A 19,155-nucleotide genomic window follows, 5' to 3' on the forward strand; every position below is an offset into this window, starting at 1 on the left:
CACCGCTGGTCCCCAGCAGCACGAGAACATGAGACAGGTCAGGTGTTTGCGATACTGACCATCGACGCCCTACTGCAGGACCTAGCCAAAGCCGTCCCTGTTCGGGAGGCCAAATATGTTCCGGCTCTTGGCACTACAACCAATTGCCACGATTGCGTTTGTGCTGCAACTCAACAAGGGCGAAGAGATGTCGTATTAGACACGTCATCAAGTGCGTCGCTGCCGCTACACATTGGTGATAAATGAGTGCGCACCATACCAGCGAAGACGTTCCTGTCAGGTGCATCAGCACTGTAAACGTATTTTCTGGATCAGTAGTCACGGATCTGAATGTTCATACGTTACTTTAGTAAATCACAGATATGAACAGACAGTACTGGTTGCATGACTAAAGGGTGTTTTATATATTAAATTGATGCATTTAAAGTTCTTTTATTAGCCTTTTGTCATTTTTAGGAATTTATTGAAATATGTGTTTGTGCGGGAAAATGCGTTTGTGCAATTATTCTACTGACGCTAGGGTACCAGGGGTAGCCATACACGTCACATTACGTTTTCGTACGCCACCAGCACTGTTATCACAGCACCAACTTCTTTAAGCAAGGAAGACGCGATCGCGTTGGCCATTACAATAGGTGGGAGCCGATGATGGGCTGAACCTTTGGAATAGCAAACCGAGTATCAACAAAGATACATTGTACGTAAACAACACAACTATAATGAAACCATCATTGACACATGTTAGAAGCGGTTATGTTGCATGTTCCTTGTCTATCTTACACTATAGCGCTGCGTATCTATTTTTTAATTCCGATGACGTTGGCTCCATGACTTTCATTGCGATTTAGCCATTCCGCCAGCTCACCCCCAGAGCAAGCGCCCACTTGCCAACATATCTTTCTTTGAAATATACAGAGAATGCTCCACTGACCGTCAGCAACTACGAGCAGAAAATACTTAAAACACTTCTCAATTTATTGAAAAAGTTTCATTGAAAATTGAAGAGAACGTAAAGAATATATATTTTCAAGATTTATGAGTCTTTTGGAAAGTGCAAATAGCAGACGGCCAGCTTCTTTCATTTATCGGTTCATGGCTCGTGTGGAAGGAAAGAATGCATCCTCGCTCACGGACAGGTGACTACAGTGCGTCCAAATTCATGTCCTTACATTTCGCTCAAAGTTGTGACTTACGCCATCAGGCAACCATTCGAATTTCCGCATCACAATTAGGACACACTATTTTGGCCGCATCGGGTAATGGGCTGAGTATTAGAAAAACGTATTTAATAATTAACGTCACCGACAGTCTTGAATTAGAAGCAAAATAACTTACCGTTAGCTACCTCTCCCTTCACTTCCAGGAAGCATCCTGGGACAAGCGGGGGTGTATCACGAGGATCATTGCCTAGTTCCTGTCGTGTAAAGAATGTAAAATAGTTCATTTTCAGGGTCATAAGAGAAAACTAGCGGTACTATTAGCAGATAAAGCTCGTCGTTGTGCTGGCTACGGCGGTAAAATTTTTGGCCACGATACCTGAAACAGTGCACAAGACAAGAACTTCCAAGCTCTAAATTTCTTCTTTGCCGAAAAATTAAATACTGTTTCTGAACTTTTGTAACGCGAAGACGTGCTTCCACTGTAAGAAACTTCACATTCTAACTTCGTATATGCCCTTCGGGCCCACCAGATGTTTTTCCCTAAGCTGGTACGCGAACGTTTATTTTAGAAAAAAAATCACGCAGATTAAAGGCACATGCGGTAATCTCCTTTGAGGAAATTTTCCGTGAAGAGGGTAATTAAATGTCATAAAAAACAAGCTGTTTTTATTGCCGCCCTATACACCGCGTAAATTCACGCAATGGGAGTGTTTGTGCCCAAAGCAGGCCCCAGTTTTCTGTCATACAAGATTTACGTTTACGGACAACATGGTTGCCAAATTATGGCGAGATGCTGACAGCGGGTAATTCGAATGCCCTCTCTTACATGGAATTGTAGCAGGACGACGAAAGCGATGCTTGATGCTTTCTCGTGGGAAGAATGGCGAGTATATGTGAACGACGAGAACTGTGCCACGAGAAAAAGAGGTAATGAGGAAGAAAGGTAGGAAAGTTTCATCCCAGCGTCTGCAACCCAATGGAAAGTTGTGCATGAGTACGTGCGCTTGGGCGAGCGTGCGCTCCTGCTGACCTGCGGTGCGATGTGATACACGTGGGAGTTGTTTGAAAGAGTTGCTTGGCGCTGTCACGAGAGATGTGTTAGTGCGGTTCTGGCCTGAGTAGTAAAGTGAAGCTAGTCGCATATGTGGATGCTTTGCCGATCGCCAAAGCGTTGAACAGACGACAACACATGCAAGAAGGTTTTGTCAGAATGCTCACTTAATTCATAATTCGACCGAGAGCGCAGGTATTTTGCATGGTTCGTGGACTAAGGAGCTGCCAAATGGTGGGAATCAGGAGTAAAAACACCAAAAAAAGTACCTTGGTGTATTATTGGAGTACTACAGTGAAAAACATGACTACCATTCCACTCTGAGAAGATGGAATGGCAGGCAAAGCAGTTTGCTTTTCGTTTGAGAACTTTGACTGTCGTCACCTTTCGTTGGTTGAATGACTGTCGCCGTGCGCCGCGGTGAAGATGCGCGAAGACATTCTGGCAGCCGAGGAGTTCTACGTCATGATGCGAATGACGAACGTCGAGCAACACGAGAATGGTCGCCGGAAACGTCTGGGAACGTACGGGACAGTACCTGTTGCACACGGTCCCAATTAGTCTCGTCTCGTACATTTCCGATCCTCATCAGGTGGTTCTCCAACCACAGACAGTCGCACACTCTGCAACTAAATCCGAAATGTTTATCCAGCAAGTCTAGTCGGAACTTCACATCCACACCTTTCAATTCATTCACTCGGTCCATGCGGTACCTCTGCCGCCGTACTGCGTTGCGAATCCGGTATCGCTGCTCGTTTGGAAGTGCCCGGGCTCGCGATAATCGTCCCAGTTCAGCATCGCAGGAACGTTCTTCGTTGGTGGTCGTTTAGCGCTGGCACCGCTGACATTATCGTTGCTGTTTCCTCCGGCGTTCCTAGCACGCATGTTGTTCTTCATTTCTTTTCAAAAACATATGTCCTTACCCGTGTGCGAGAGCCTCTTTGGTTGCCACGTGTGAAGAGAATACATCAAGGGCATGTTACAGTTTCCCGCGCCCACACAGAGAGAAATAAAACTGTAGTATGTCTTTTATGGGGTCCAGAGCTGGCGGGGGCTGGGAGACTAACCCCCAGTTCCCCCCCTTCCTAAGACGGCGGCCAGTCCAAGCTTTCTGGCGGCGTCTTCGGCCATCCGGAAGGCCCTGAGCTGCTGCTCTAGGTCAAAAGCTCAGCAACGAAGTCTCCCACTGCTCGGTGGTAGTTATGATGCGTGCCGTGTTAGTTCACTGGGTGTTGATAGGTGAGGCTTTGGGGCATTGCCAGATAGTGCGCTCGATGTCAGTGCGGGCCTCACACGCTTTGCAGAGTGGGGAGTATGCATCGGGGTAAATGCAATTGTGTAGCATGGAGTTTGGAAAAGTTCGCGTCAGAAGTAGTCGCCAAGTAGTGGATTGAGATTTATTCAGTGTTTTGTGTGCGAGGGGGTAGCGTAACTACTTTCTGCGGTAGTGGAGGACGATTTCTCTTTACGCGACCATTCGGTCCCGCGCATGACCGCGATGCCGAACACGGGGCTGATCTGAATTCGAAGACTCAGGAGAAGGATGATGCGTCTAGTGTGCGAGAGCTCGGGTGGCATCGTGGACGGCATCGTTTCCAGCCTAACCCGAGCGACTAGGGGCCCAGATGATCTGGACGCGGCGTTGCCTTGATGAGTGCCAGGGAGTATCTTCTGCGCTTCGGGCGCTATCAGTCCTCTTGTGTAGTTGGGAATGGCCGTTGTTGAATCGCTGATGATGCAGTGTGCATTGTTAGCGGTGGACATAGCGATGTCCGGTTATTCACCTTTTTCGGGTTGAGTGGTGAGTATAGATGCGGTCGCGGCAAGGCGGTAATGCAAGCCCGCGACCACGACGACCACCATGAACGTTTGGTTGGGGTATTCCGCTGCGTCAACGTAGGCTACATCAGCGGCTTGGTCGTAGCGCTTTTCTAGTCGTTTATCTCTTTCTGCACGTCCCTCTCGATTTTGTTCAGGGTGCATATTGCGAGGTATGGGCGGGATAACTAGTTGAGCGCGTATGTTTGGAGGGACGAATACTTCTGGTCCGAATTGGGTGGCGTAGGTTATTTCTAAGGTGCCTAGAATGTACCGGCCTTTGGTGGGATTGGCGAATCGTTCGTATTGGTTAATACGCTGAGCTTCAATAAGCTCCTCTGTGGTGATGTAAATGCCGAGGGCGCCCAATTTCCCCTTAGAGCTGGAGGTGGGAAGATGTAGGGCTTGTTTAAAGGCCCTCTTGATCATGGTATTCACTTTGAGCTTGCCAGTTGCATTGAGGCTAAGGTACGGGGCGACATAGGTGATCCTGCTCAGGGTGTAGGTGGTTACCAGGTGTACACGGTTGTTTTATTTCATGCCGGGATGTCGATTTGCTATGCGCGCAATGAGTTGAGCGCTTCGGTGTGCATGAGAATCCAAGTGCTTGAGTATCTGTGTGTTTCTGCCGTTTTCTTGGATGCGTAGGCCAAGGATACGGATGTTGGTACAGTAGCTATGCGTTGCTGGTGCACATGGAGTCCTATCTCGGCGAGGGGGGGGGGGGGTTGACGGTCTGGACAGCGACGTCCCCAATTAGGATTGTATAGAAGGAGCTCCGATTTTTGCGGGGAGCGCTCCAGGCCGCGAGGTTCTACGTATGCAACAACCTCGCTTATGGCTTGCTGCAGCGTGTCTTGCATGCCCCCATTTCAGCCCCCGGTGACCCACAGGGTGATATCGTCTGCGTAGAGGCTATGCTTGAGGTTGGGGATGCTAGCTAATGCAGGCGGTAGTCCCAGGAAGGCCATATTAAACCGAAAAGGGGACATAGCAGATCCTTGCGGCGTGCCTTTGCTGCCGAAATGAATAAATGGCGGCTGTAACCCACCGATGGTGATGATGGCCGTGTGCCCTGTAAAGAAATTCTTGACGTAGTTATATGTTCGATGTACAAATTAGATTTGAGCAGATTGATTTAGCAAGGCCTTGTTTAGGTCAAGCCCCATGATAGCTCTAGTGGCCAGCCTGGAGCTTTTATCGCCATCGATAATTTGGTGCTTGAGCTGAATCATGATATCTTGAGCAGAAAGTTTAGGCCGGAAGCCAAGCATGGTATTGGAGGAGGGGTCGTTGTCATTACAATATCATCGAGCGATGCTCAAGGAATGAGCCCGCCTCTGCAACGGCTTCGGCTGGTCCGACTGCTCCAATCGTCATGGTTGCCCTACATCGCGACCCCTGTGTGTTCTCTGGCCTGGATGGACAGAACGTTGACAAATGGATCAAGCTATATGAACATGCCAGCGCGAATAGCAGGTGCGACCCAACCATCATGCTCGCCAATGTCATCTTTTATCATGGCGGCACCCCACGCGTGTGGTACCAGACGCACGACGACGAGATAAGCAGTTGGGACACTTTCAAAGAAAAGCTACAGGAACTGTTCAGCGACCTCATTGGCCACAAGGTTGCCGCGAGAAAGGCTCTTGCGTCTCGTGTTTAGACCTCTACAGATCCATACGTTTCATTCATATTCGACGTCTTAGCTCTATGCCGCAAAGCTGACGATGCTATGTCTGAATCAGATAAAGTATCACGTGTTCTAAAAGGCATCGCCGACGACGCTTTCAATCTCCTTGTTTTCGGCATCGTCTCGACAATCGACGCCATCATTAAAGAATGCCGTCGCCTTGAACAAGCCAAGAGCCGCCGCATCACACACCACATCGCGCGGCTACCCAGCACCGCTGCAACGTCGACATGTGAGGGTCGACCGCGTCAGGCCACCACCTGTGACGACGTCACCCGTATTCTTCGCCGCGAGCTCGAGGCCGCCTGTTCGCCAGCTTTCTCCGCGACGCCTCCCGATCCGCTAGCAACCACGATTGCCATGATTCAGGCCGTAGTCAGGCAGGAATTTGAGAACATGGGTCTGAACTTCGTGTGTTAAACATCTCAACCCAACGTTCCGCAGTTCTCTACCGGCCCTCCTCGTCCCCGACACTCCTTTTCTACCATATCTCCCCGCAACCCGTCCGAATGGCGTACCCCTGATGACAGACCAATCTGCTTCCCCTGCTGTCGCATCGGCCACGTCGCTCGTCACTGCCGCAACCGATGGCCACCGCTTCCTCGGACATACGTTGCCACTTATTCCCGCACCTGTGGACCTTCTGTTCCTTATGCCAACCACCATGAACCCACTGCCGCTGATACCCCTGCTCCGAACCTTCGCTACAGCCGCTCGCCCTCACCTCGACGCCATCAGTCTCGTTCGCCCGAACCTCGCCGCTTCTCTTCGCCTATCGCCTACCGGGCCCAGCCGGAAAACTAGGCACTGCAGCTTCTGGAGGTGAAGCTGCGTTGTCGACACTGCCCTCAAATCCTCTGCCCACGTTAAACACGAACCAAAACCTTCTTGACGTTGACGTTGATGGCTATCCTGTCACGGCACTCATCGATACAGAGCCACATCTTTCTATTATGAGTGGTGCCTTCCGACGACGACTGAACAAGCTCCTCAACCCAGCGTCGGCACACGTCGTCCGCGTTGCAGATGGTGGTACTGTGCCTATCATCGGCATGTGTACGGCACGTGTTGGCATCGCCGGCTGCCACACTCCTGTCCGCTTCACCCTGATAGCTCATTGCCCCCACAACCTCATTCTCGGCCTCGATTTTCTCTCCACGCATTCTCCTCTTATTGACTGCTCTGCCAGTACCCTTGGCCTTGAGTTGCCGATTCTCGCAGAACCTCCTGACGCACTCCAGGGCCGCCTACGCCCCACCGGCTTTATTCGCCTGCCGCCAAAATCAATAGCCTATATTGAACTCTTGTCTTCCCACCAGTCCCTGATGGCGAGTACCTCGTCACTCCTCTGCCCGACATTCCACTACAGTATGACGTTACCGTGCCTCAAAGTGCACTTACATTTACTGCGAACCGCACTTTCATGCCCATCTTTAACTTTGGATTGGCAAAGCAAATTCTACCGCAAGGTATTTGCCTTGCCAACTTTGATTGTTTTGGCGACCATCACGTGGCAACTTTATCGACCGATGCTTCTCGCCAGCTTAGTAGGCCCATCGTGTCAGCCTCGGCCGCCTATACCAAGATACAGAAAATGGTTGCGACGGACCTGTCTTCTGCGCAGGCTGAAGACCTTTACCAAGTGTTATCGTCCTACAAAGATATTTTCGACTTCGACGATCGCCCTATAGGCCAAATGCTCGCGGTCAAGCATCGGATTCTTATTGGCGATGCTACTCCCATTCAACGACGACCGTATCAAGTTTCTGTGTCGGAACGCCAAGTAATTCAAAGTGAAGTAAACAAAATGCTGGACAAAAACGTCATTGAGCCTTCTTCGAGTCCCTGGGTGTCACCTGTAGTGTTGGTTAAGAAGAAGGATGAGACGTGGCGCTTTTGTGTAGACTACCGTCATCTGAACAACATTACTAAGAAGGACGTCTACCTGCGCCCACGTATAGACGACGCCCTTGACTGCCTCCATGGATCCAGCTATTTCTCTTTTATTCATCTTCGTTCTGGATACTGGCAGATTGCTGTTGATGATATGGACAGAGAAAAAACAGCGTTCATCACACCTGATGGCCTATACCAATTTAAAGTAATGTCGTTAGGGTTATGCGACGCCCCTGCCACTTTTGAGCGTATGATGGACTCCTTGCTCCGAGGTTTCAAATTGTCCACTTGTCTCTGCTACCTCGACGACGTTATCGTCTTCTCGCCCACGTTCGACACTCACCTTGAGCGTCTAACAGCTATGCTTGGTGTATTTCGAAAAGCGGAGCTGCAACGTAACTCGTCCAAATGTCGTTTCGGCCACCGCCAAATTACTGTTCTTGGTCCCCTTGTTGACGCTTCCGGAGTACAGCCTGATCCCGACAAAACTCGCGTTGTCCGAGACTTTCCGGTTCCGAAGACAGTCGCAGAAGTTCGAAGTTTTGTAGGGCTATGCTCGTACTTTCGTCGTTTTATTCAAGATTTTGCGGCAATTGCTAGACCCCTCACTAATCTTTTGAAGAAAGGCGTACAATTCTCGTGCGGTACAGCAGAAGCCGCCGTTTCCCTCGTCACGTTACTCTTCTCTCCTCACCACCCATTCTCGCCCACTTCGACCCTGATGCCCCTACAGAATTGCGTACAGATGCCAGCGGTCATGGCGTAGGCGCCGACTTAGCCCAGCGTCAGCGTGGCCAGGATCGCGTTATTGCTTATGCGAGCCGCCTCCTAGCACCATCGGAGCGGAACTATTCTATTACGGAAGGCGAATGCCTTGCTGTTGTCTGGGCAGTTGCGAAGTTCCGTCCTTACCTTTACAGTCGCCCCTTTTCCGTAGTCACTGACCATCATGCTCTCTGCTGGCTCTCATCGCTAAGAGATCCTACAGGCCGGCTTGGTCGATGGACTTTGAGGCTACAAGAATTTTCATATTCCGTGGTCTACAAGAATTTCATATTCCGCCTGCACCAAGACGCTCACAGCTTGTCGCGTTACCCTGTTGACGACTCTGACTCCTCCAATATTACCAGTGCTGCTTGCGCATTCTCTGTGTCGCAGCTGCTTCATTGTGCCGCCGAGCAACGTCGTGACGCCTACATCAGAGCACTCATCAACCTTTTTGAACACTCTCCAGCAGACGCCACACTACGCCTCTTGGTCCTCCGCGACGGTACTCTGTACCGTCGTAACCTTCATCCGGACGGCTCTGAGTTCCTACTTGTCATACCTAAACACTTCCGCTCAACCGTTTTAGACGAGCTTCACGACGCACAAACGGCAGGACACCTTGGCGTATCTCGAACCTATGACCGCGTACGTCGTCGCTTTTTTCTGGCCGGGCCTTGCCCGTTCCGCACAACGTTACATCGCCGCTTGTTAACATTGCCAACGACGCAAGAAGCCTTCCCAGCTCCCCGCTGGTTACCTGCAGCCGCTCGACATCCATGCCGAGCGTGTCGGCTTACCACCGTATCGCATATGCCATCGTGTAGGCTTAGACCGTCTCGGCCCATTTCCGGAATCTACATCAGGAAACAAGTAGGTTGCAGTCGCGGCGGACTACGCGAACCGCTACGCCGTAACCGGCGCTCTTCCGACCAGCTGTGCAACTGCTGTTGCGGACTTCCTCCTGCATGATATCATTTGGATTCATGGTGCTCCGCGTCAATTGCTAACAGACCGTGGCCGTACGTTTTTAGCCAAACTCTTTGACGACATCATGCGTGCCTGCTCAATACAGCATAAATTTACCACCCTCAAACGTACGGCCTCACTGAGCGTTTGAACCGCACCGTTACAGACATGCTATCCAAATACGTTTCAGACGACCACCGTGACTGGGACCAGGCTCTACCTTACACCACCTTTGCGTACAACTCTTCTTGTCGCGACACTGTTGGCTTTTCTGCTTTTTACCTCTTCTATGACCGTGAACCGACGCTACCACTGGAAACTGTGCTTCCGTCCACCACAGCATCAACTAGCGCTTATGCCCGTGATGCTATCGCCCATGCTGACCATGCTCGCCAACTTGCGCGCGCTCGTATACAAGTCTCTCAAGGCAAACAAAAGCAACGCTACGACCTCCGTCACCGTGATGTCAATTTTGTGCCTGCACCCTCGTGTTGCTTTGGTCACAATCGCGTAAAGTTGCCCTTTGTGAAAAACTGCTTTCCTGCTACACGGGCCCATATCGCGTACTTCGCCAAGTGAACGATGTTACCTACGAAATCGTTCTAGCCGCGGCCCCTACGTCCTCTGCTGTGACAACCAGTGACATTGTCCACGTCGCCCGACTCAAACCCTACTACTCTCCACGCCCCTTGGATATTTAACAGCACGGTGACGGCGCTTTTGCCGCCGGGGGGTAGTATTACGATATCATCGAGCGATACTCAAGGGACAAGCAGCCGCGAGAACGACGACGAAGTGGGTCTATGCCCTTAGCGCGAGTGAATGTCGGCCTGTTGCTCTGGCTCCAGTCCAGTGTAAATAGCCTGTAAATAGCCTCTTTCGTCTCTGTCTTCCTACACGTAACAATATGTTTGTGTGAGCGTGTGAGCATGCCGTGTTCGAGGACCTCTCCAACACGCGAAGTTAGGGAGATAGGGCAGAGGTTTTGGAGTAGGAAGCGCGTCCTTGGTTAAGGAATCATAATAATTTTGGCTTACTTCTTTTGTGGGGGGATATTTCCAGTTTCCCAGTGCTCGTTAAAATAGGCTGTGCGGGCTAGTATAAAACCCTTGTCTAGGTTTCGGAGCATTTTATTAGTAATGTCATCAGGTCACGGGATCGAGTTAGGTCGGAGTGCGAGGATAGTTTCACGTACTTTTGCTGCTTATATGGGTGCATCCAGGTGGTCTTTAGAGGTGCCAGTGTATGCTGGAGCGGGTTTAGTATGCTGAGGTCCTACCTAGTCGTCTATCAGCTCTTGAAGAACTTGTGCGTCCATGCCCGGATGGGTGTGAATAATATTTTGCAAGTTGTGCTGTTGAGTGTGCTGGCTGTTGGCCGGATCGAGGAGGCAACGGAGGATATTCTACGTTTTGAGCAGGTTTGGTTGCTGCTCAATGCTGTCGCATGTGCTATGCCAATTTAGACGAGTAGGTTGTTGTGCATTCTTCGATGTGAAGGGTGAGAGCGATAATACCTTTCCTGAGCGTTCGGTTGAGCTCGTTGTGTTTGTATCTGCGTTGCAGACTGGCGGGAGCTTCACACATATGCAGTAAGTTGCTATCTGCGTCCTGCAGAGTGGCTTCCTCAGGCACTAATTTAGTGGCTTCGCTCGCGTCTTGCAGCAAGCATGCAACCGAATCTTCCATAGAGGGTTGCGTACCGGAGAAAGACGTGAGAGCTCTGGCCTGCCGGAAAGCGTCCCAATTCGTTATGCGGAGTTGACGGCTCTTGGCTCTCGCGAGCCCACTCGAACTGTTGTTTGGAAGTACATAGTGGTAGCTGCCCAAGTTGTCTTGCGTGTTGATCCAGTCTGCCTGTGGAATTCGTTTTGCGAATGTCAGGTCCGGGGTAGTGTCTCTGCCAGCGCTGTTTCCCATACCAGTGGGACAAATTGGATCCGTGAGAAGAGCAAGACCTACATTCTGTCCGTCAAGGCCTAGTTGTCTTCCCTTTCGACGGTCCACTGCGTATCCCCATGTCGCCACAGGGGCGCTTAGGTCCCATACGATGAGCAGGGGGGCTTCCCTGGCTACTTGATGCGCTTTGGTCAAAAGTTGTAGAAACCTATGTTGTTGTTTGGGGCTGCTGTACACATTGAGGATGAAGAGGCTCTGTTGCGTGTGCCTTGCAGACAAGATAATTTCCTGGAGATGGTGGGCTGCTGTATCAATGCCTGTGTGATGTTGTATAACCAGAATGCTTCGCTTAACTATTGTGGTTAATTGGCGCTTGCGGTTATCATCGTAAATTGCGGTGTATACCGCGTATCCCGACAGCTTAGCCGGTAATGCGATAACATTGAGGGAAGTAGGTGGCGCGAGAGAGGCAATGTATTGCTCTGAGTGTGCTCGTTTTCGCCGGAAGCTCCGGTAGTTCCAATGTCAAGTGCATTAAGTAACTCGTTCGGGATTACTCGTAGCCATCTTTGTCGGGACGCGAGTACAGCTTCTTTAGGGTACCTGCTCTGGGACGGAGTAGAGTGTTTTCCGATTCTGTCAAACGGGTGTAGTGATTTTGAGCCACGACCAAGTCTTGAAGCACTTTGCGCGTGTCGTCCATTTTTTTTTCTGTCGCTGCCGTTCTCTTGTCGCAAGGGCTAGTTCAATTCTGGGCAGTAGTAGAGTTCGAGAGCCTTTGCACTGGACGCGTTGAGCAACGTGGCAAGCTTACAATCTAATGCTACGCTGAGGTTGCGTTGTATCGGCTGTTGCAGCTGAGTGAGGGCCTCACAGCTGACATTGACTTCTGAAGTGTATGTTGGTGTTGCCGCTTTGAGATTGGTTCGGTGGCTTTTCGTTTGTACGGGGCTGGTTGTTGGGTGGTTTGCGGGCAATATATTGCAGGGGAAGGAAGGATATCTGCATTTGATAGTAAGTGTTTGGGTTCTGTGTCTGCAAGTTGTGATTTGAGCTTATCGTTTTGTGCCTTGAGGTCTTGTATCTCAGCACGTAAGGATCGGAGCTCCTGCATTGAGCTGTCCGTGGTAGCGCCACTTACTAACTGTGTTCAGTGTAGTTGCTGTGGGTTGTGTGGTGTGACAAGTGTGGGAGACAATGCTGGCCCAGCTTACCTTCAGAGGTGCGCCTTGCACTTAACTGTGGTCGTTCTAAGGCTGGCGTTTCCTTGCTGCTGCGTCGGTGTTGAATCCGGTCCGGTTCTGGAGTGGCTGCCTCACTGTGACTGACTGCGATCTCGGGAGCGGCTGCGGCCACGAGACCAACTGAGTCCTCGTGAGTTGCTGAGTTCGCGAGCCTGTGGTTGTGGCGTCGACTTCAGTGCTGGCAGAACTGAGTCTCCATTTGCACAAATCGATGGACACGTCCCTTGGTGCGCTTCTTGCTGTTCGAGTCGTAGGCATTCCCATCGTCGTTGGAGTAAGGCGTGTAGTGTCTGGAAGCGGCGATGACAGGCCTTATCACCAGTCGGGTGGTCTTTGCCGCAGAGCGCTCAGCAAGGGTGACATGGGTGATCAACCGGCGGATTTACTGTGGCACAGCTCTTTCATTTCTGCTGGGTTGGAGTGGGACATAAATGGGCCCTGCGGCCGACGGTCCCGCGGATGCCGCAGACCTTCATGCGCGTGTTATGCAGATAGCATTTGTATTCTGCTCCGCGGTAGTAGACATGGTACGGTACTTGCTTTCCGTGGGATACGATGAGCACTGAATTAGTATTGCCCATGCGTCGGGCCAGCAGAATGTTAGGGTTCTCCTTGTTAAAGAGAATGTTGGTAATGTCTTCTGTCATGTCATATGAAGCGACCTCATGTATAACTCCTTTGGCACTGTCCTTCGGCGGTGTGGCGTATGCTGTGGCAGCGTAGCGGACTGCTCTGAAGGGAAGGCTGCGGATGCGGCAGTATTCTTCGGCATTAGACATGATTGGCGTGCTAACAACAAAGACGTATTATCCGTGAATGAGCGGTAAATGTCGTCCTCTGCTTCTTTGGCTGTTATGCCAGTGATCTGTGGTATTGAGTCGCGTATCTGGGCGTCTCTTAGTTTGGACACGTTGAAGCCGTATCTTGGGCGAATAAGGATTTTTATATCGTTCTCAGAAGTCGTGTTTGGCACGATGCGCGCGGGCGTAGTTCGGACTGCTGGGTACTCTTGGTGCGTGCGCTTGCTGTTGCACAGAGGGATCCGTGTATCAGTAGGAATGAAGCCTGTGTAGTCTGTCGTTGCTTACGGTGGCTGACTAGCCACCCTGCCTCAAGGAATTTAGGTGCACGTTAAAGAACCCCAGGTGGTCAAAATTTCCGGAGTCCTCCACTACGGCGTGCCTCATAATCAGAAAGTGGTTTTGGCACGTAAAACCCCAAATATTATTATTATTATTATTATTGCCTCAGGGATAATTTCCTCGGAGGCTGTTTCCGTGCCTTCAACCTTTACTACCTCCTTAACGAGGGGAGGGGCTGTGCTTACTTGATCGCACGGGGATGCGAGTCGTTGGGCGAAGACATTGGGAGCCGGGCTGGTGAGAGCGATGCAGCGCACCTTCGTAGCTGTGGCGCACCTGCTTCTCGGCCAAACGGAGGAGCTGAAGATCTCGTTAGGGTTAGAAATTTCATGATAGTAGAAACCCTTGTCCTGGGTCCCTCGTGTCGGGACTGGTCTTGATCGGTAGCAGACCACTTCCTGAAACTGGTTCCGCCGTCAGTTTGGATCGAGCAGTGGTTGTTTGGCCTCAAGAGTTTGAAATATACAAAGCCCATACGAGGCGCGTGCACTCCGTCAGCATTGTCGCCTTCTTCCCTCACAGGGGTATTTACCATTGAGCTTGGACCCGTTCTGCAATACCACAAGGATCGGCCCATATTATTTTTTTCTGTTGCCGGACGCCGTAAAAAACCACGAAAGGTTAGTCATTGTTACGGAAGAATGAAAGAAGAGAGATGAAGAAGAAGATCGGAGACGCTGGCTGCTGAGTGCTGTTAGTGGTCAGCCATCTTAACTACCCTGACTCATATTGTAAATATAGTTTTTGTATACCCGCAACATCCTCGTAACATATTGGTGAGAGCTGCGGGCTACCACGGCTAGAAACGGAGCTCCACAGTGGAGGTCGCATCACCGTCCGCGCCATGAATGACGGTGAGCACGCAGGATCAACGGCGTTGCCGCCTCCAACGTCACAGTCGCCATCTACGTCACTGTCACGGTCTGTTGTCGTTGTGCAACGCAAGGATCCTGGAACTTTCGGCGTTACCGATGGCACTGACGTTGAAAAGTGGGTGACCATGTACGAACGCGTGAGTGGAATCAACAGATGGGACCCTAGGCTTATGCTAGCTAACCTGTTGTTCTTCCTAACAGGCACGGGAAAGGTGTGGTACGAAAAGCACGAAGAGGAGCTAACTCGCTGGTACCAATGCAAAGAGAAATTGACAGCGTGGTTTGGCAATCCAGCCGGCCGTAAGATTACCGCAAAGCAGCAACTGGCCTCCCGTGCCCAATCCCCCATGGAGTCATTTGTCTCGTACATCCAGGACGTGCTGGCACTTTGTCGAAAAGCCGATCACGACATGACAGAAGCTGAGAAGGTCGCGCATGTGGTTAAGGGAATTGCTGATGACGCGTTTAATGTGCTCTTGTGCAAGAGCTGCTCTAAAGTTGACGCAATCATTAAAAGGTGCCCACAATTCCAGCACCCCAAAAGCCACCGCATCCTGCAACCATTCGTCAGACATCCCAATACTGCCACAACGTCGACGTTTGAAGATCAACCCGCACAGCAGCAAGCGTCGCCACCAGAGGACGTGGTGCGAATCGTTAGACGTGAACTGGATGCGACAGCGCCCGCAGCTTCCTGTTCGGGTAGCCCTGATGTTACCAGGTTTTCAGTTCCCCTAGTACAAGCCATCGTTCGCCAGGGACTTGAAAACAATGGTTTACAGTCTCTGTGTGCTGTCGCCAATCCCAGAGCTATCGAACGCCCTTCTACTCGTTTCCCTCCACCCCGACGCTACTCTCCACGTTATCGCAACCCGACTGAGTGGAGAACTGCGGACAACCAGCCAATATCTTTCACCTGTCGCCGCATTGGTGATGGCGCCCGATACTGTCGCAACCCGCGGCCCTCAACTCCTCGCACGCCGACCAACCTGAGCAGTTTTGATGAAAATACCCGCAATGTTTCGCCCACGGCCGAGTCTAACAGCGCCGAGAATTCTGCTAGGAGCACCGGGTACAGCCGCTCACCATCGCTGCGCTGGCACCAGCCTCGTTCACCTTAAACACGTCACCCGTCTTCCCGTTCGCCGCAGCCACGTCGCCTTTCGTGCCCTGTGGCTTTTGGCCGCGTCCATTCGGAAAATTAGGAAACGCAGCCCTCGGAGGTGGTGCAGCATTGCCTACTACAGCAGCAAATCATCGGTCTATGCTCACAAGGAGATGTGTAATTGATCTCAACATTGACAGCGTACCTGTCCAAGAACTCGTCGACACTGGAGCCCACCTATCTGTGATGAGTTCTAGCCTATGTAGACGTTTAAAGAAGGTACTCACCCCAGCAGCTGGCCGCGTGCTTCTTGTGGATGACGGTGGCGTGCTGGTTATTCTTGGAATGTGTACTGCGCGTTACATCCGGCGGCCCTACGTTTCTCTCTTTGCCATGATGGACAAGTACTCTCGCGGCCTTATCCTTGGATTGGGCTTTTATCCACTCATGCTGCTCACATCGACTGCGCGACCAGCGTTCTTCAGTTAGAACGGCCTCGACTCGCCGATGCTCCGAGTACCGCCCCACCGCGCTTGTTCTCGCTTCAACATGTGCGTCTGTCACCCGAGGCATTTACGTCACTTTGACAACCCAGCCAGAGGTTCCTGACGGTGAATATGTGCTTCAACCCATCATCGAAGAGCTTTTGAACCGGAAAGTTGCTTTTCCGCTTACGCGGTCACGGTTACTAATAACGACGTCTTTCTACCGCTTTTGAATTTCAGCTTGTGCGTTCTAGTGCTTCCGGCCGGCATGGTCTTGTCCAGCGTTTCTAGTGGTTGGAAATTTGACATTGAGAGTTTGAATGCTCAGTGTGGCTTATTAGTGCCAGTTGCAGCTGACTGCTCTGGTTCCTTAACGGATGAATTCGCGAAAATGATTTCACTAGACTTAACCTTTGCGCAGGCCACGGGAATACGACTCCTGCTTGAATCGTACACTGACATTTTTGAATTCGGCGACAGGCCTGTAGGCCAAACATCGTTTGTTCATCAGCGTATAAACACTGGAGATACGAATCCTATTCATCGGCGTCCTTATAGAGTATCACATGCTGAACGTCGAGTCATCCAATCAGAAGTGGACAAAATGCTCCGCATACAGGTAATCCAGCCATCGGCCAGCCCTTCGGCTTCGCCTGTCATCCTTGTGAAAAAGAAAGATGGTACCTGGCGTTTTTGCGTCGATTATCGCCACTTAAACAAGATCACGCGAGAAGATGTCTACCCACTACCACGCATCGATGACGCCTTGGACTCCTTGCGCGGTGCTAAATATTTCTCATCCATCGATCTTCGATAAGGTTACTGGCACATTTAAGTTGATGAAATTGACCGCGAGAAGGCTTATATCAGTTCAAAGTCATGCCATTCGGGCTTCGCAATGCTCCTGCGACATTTGAACGTGTGATGGACTTTCTTCTGGAGGGCTACAAACGGACCACCTGTCTTTGTTACCTTGACGACGTTGTTATTTTTTCCCCCACGTTCGGCAGCCACCTTACCCGACTCGCTGCAATTATTGCGGCCTTCCGAAAAGCCGGCCTTCAACTGGACTCCACGAAGTGTCGTTTCGACCGCCGTCAGATTACAGTGTGGAGACACCTGGTTGACGCATCCCGTGTCCAACCAGATCCGGAAAATTTCGCGCCGTATGCAGTTTCCCTGTGCCACGTTCTGCTTCTCACGTGCGCTGCTTCGTCGGCCTGTATTCTTACTTTCGGGGTTTCGTTAAAAACTTCGCCGACGTTGCTCGGCCTTTCACAGATCTTCTGAAGAAGATAACGGCATTCTCATGGGGCCCGGAGCAGCCTCCCGCGTTCGCCGCTCTCATCCGGTTTCTGACCACCCCTCCCATACTTCTTCACTTTGATCTGTCTACACCGACCGAAGTCCACACTGTCGCAAAATGCTATGGCACCGGCGCTGTTATCGCACAGCACCAGAATGGTACCGAGTGCGTAATAGCTTACGCCAGCCGCCTGCCGTTATGTGCCGAGAGAAATGACTGCATCACCGAGCGGTAGTACTTGGATTTGGTTTGGGCTACCGCGAAGTTCTGGCCGTAATTGTTCAGCCGCACGTTTTCGGTCGTCGCAGACCACCACGCGCTCTGTTGGCTGTCTTCCCTACGGGACCCGACTGGACGGCTTTGCCGCTGGGCTTTGCGGCTCCAGAAATTTTCATTTAGTGTACATTACAAGACTGGACGCCTCCACAAAGACGCTGACTGCATCTCACGTCACCGCGTGGATCCTCCCGCTCCTGTTGCGCATGATCCGGTGACATGCGTGATGGCTTTGACTGACATGACCGACATGCGCTCTGAACAGCAACGCGACACATACTTACAGTCTAACATTGCCAGAGTGGAATATGGTAGCGCGGATGGAACGTACCGCATGTTCGTGCTGCACGACGGCATCCTCTACCACCCCAATATCAACCCTGATGTCCCTGAGTTGCTGCTTTTCCTTCCTCGTCATCTGCGGCCCATCGTTCTCGAACAACTTCGCGATGCACAGATGGCGGGACACCTTGGCATTTCGCGACATCAAACCGCAGGATATTCACCCTATTGTCTCTTGTATGGTCGCGACCCGAGTGCCGTTTGACACCATCCTCTCTACTATGCCCCGTGTCGCAACTGAGTACGCTCGTGAAGTCAATGACCGCGCTCACATGGCACGTCAAGTCGCCCGATATCGTTTATTAGCCTCACAGCCTATACAAAAACAGCGTTACGACCGTTGCGTTGTGATGTTAAATTCGCACCAGGTGCTTGGGTGCTCCTCTGGTCCTCTTAGGGATGGGTTGGCCTCTCCCAGAAGCTTCTCTCTCGCTACACAGGGCCTTATGAAGCCTTACGCAAAGTTAACGACGTAAATTACGAGATTTCACTGCTACAATTTGATGCATCATCAAGTTTGACGCCTGTTGACGTCGTGCCCATTTCGCCGCTGAAGCCATACTTCGCTCGCAATTCTTCGCCTGCCATGCATCGAGAGGGCGCTTCGCCACCCGGGGGTCCTGTTACGGAAGGATGAAAGAAGAGAGAGGAAGAAGATCGGAGGCGCTGGCTGCTGAGTGTTGTTGGTGGTCAGCCATCTTAACTACTCTGACTCAACCTGTATATATATTGTAAATATAGTTTTTCTATACTGCAACATCCCCGTAACAATACATAGCTTTCACTGTAAAAGAAACAACTATTGGGTACTATCAAGAAAAAGAGCGAGGTGGCTTGAAATAAAAATTGACCAATAGGGTTGGGCATGAGCATTCGCTGTTCTCGAGTGAGCTGTGCGCGACTCGTTCATTGTGTCAAATGTTTGCTACGTACTTCAAGCGTTGTGCGTGGCACATGTAAATGCGTACAGATGCAGTGCTTCAACGGATAACTCAGCAGCTGCGTTGGAAGAAATGAGGCCAGCTGCGGAGAAGCCCGCTGGTGTTACAAGGAGCCGCTCGCAAAAGCCCTTTTCTTGAAGTAGTAAAGGCAAGGCGCAGAAGACCAGGACTCAAGAAGAACACAAACGA

The 19,155-nt window shown here is 51.1% G+C and overlaps 1 protein-coding gene across 4 annotated transcripts in view; it reads right to left on the reverse strand.

The window, feature by feature from the left end:
- The window catches only part of LOC129384665 (uncharacterized), a 173,030-nt gene that overhangs the window by 63,756 nt on the left and 90,119 nt on the right, over positions 1 to 19,155 (reverse strand). For 3 of the 4 annotated variants that reach the window (XM_055070267.1, XM_055070265.2, XM_055070266.1), the window contains exon 6: positions 1,336 to 1,414. In XM_055070267.1, coding sequence (XP_054926242.1) covers positions 1,336 to 1,414 — 79 coding nt within the window. Of the gene's footprint in view, positions 1 to 957; positions 1,265 to 1,335; positions 1,415 to 19,155 lie in introns of those variants that run through there. The other variant, XM_055070268.2, reaches the window with a different exon arrangement.

Source organism: Dermacentor andersoni, chromosome 5 (genome assembly GCF_023375885.2).
Source record: "Dermacentor andersoni chromosome 5, qqDerAnde1_hic_scaffold, whole genome shotgun sequence".
Lineage (NCBI taxonomy): Eukaryota > Metazoa > Arthropoda > Arachnida > Ixodida > Ixodidae > Dermacentor > Dermacentor andersoni.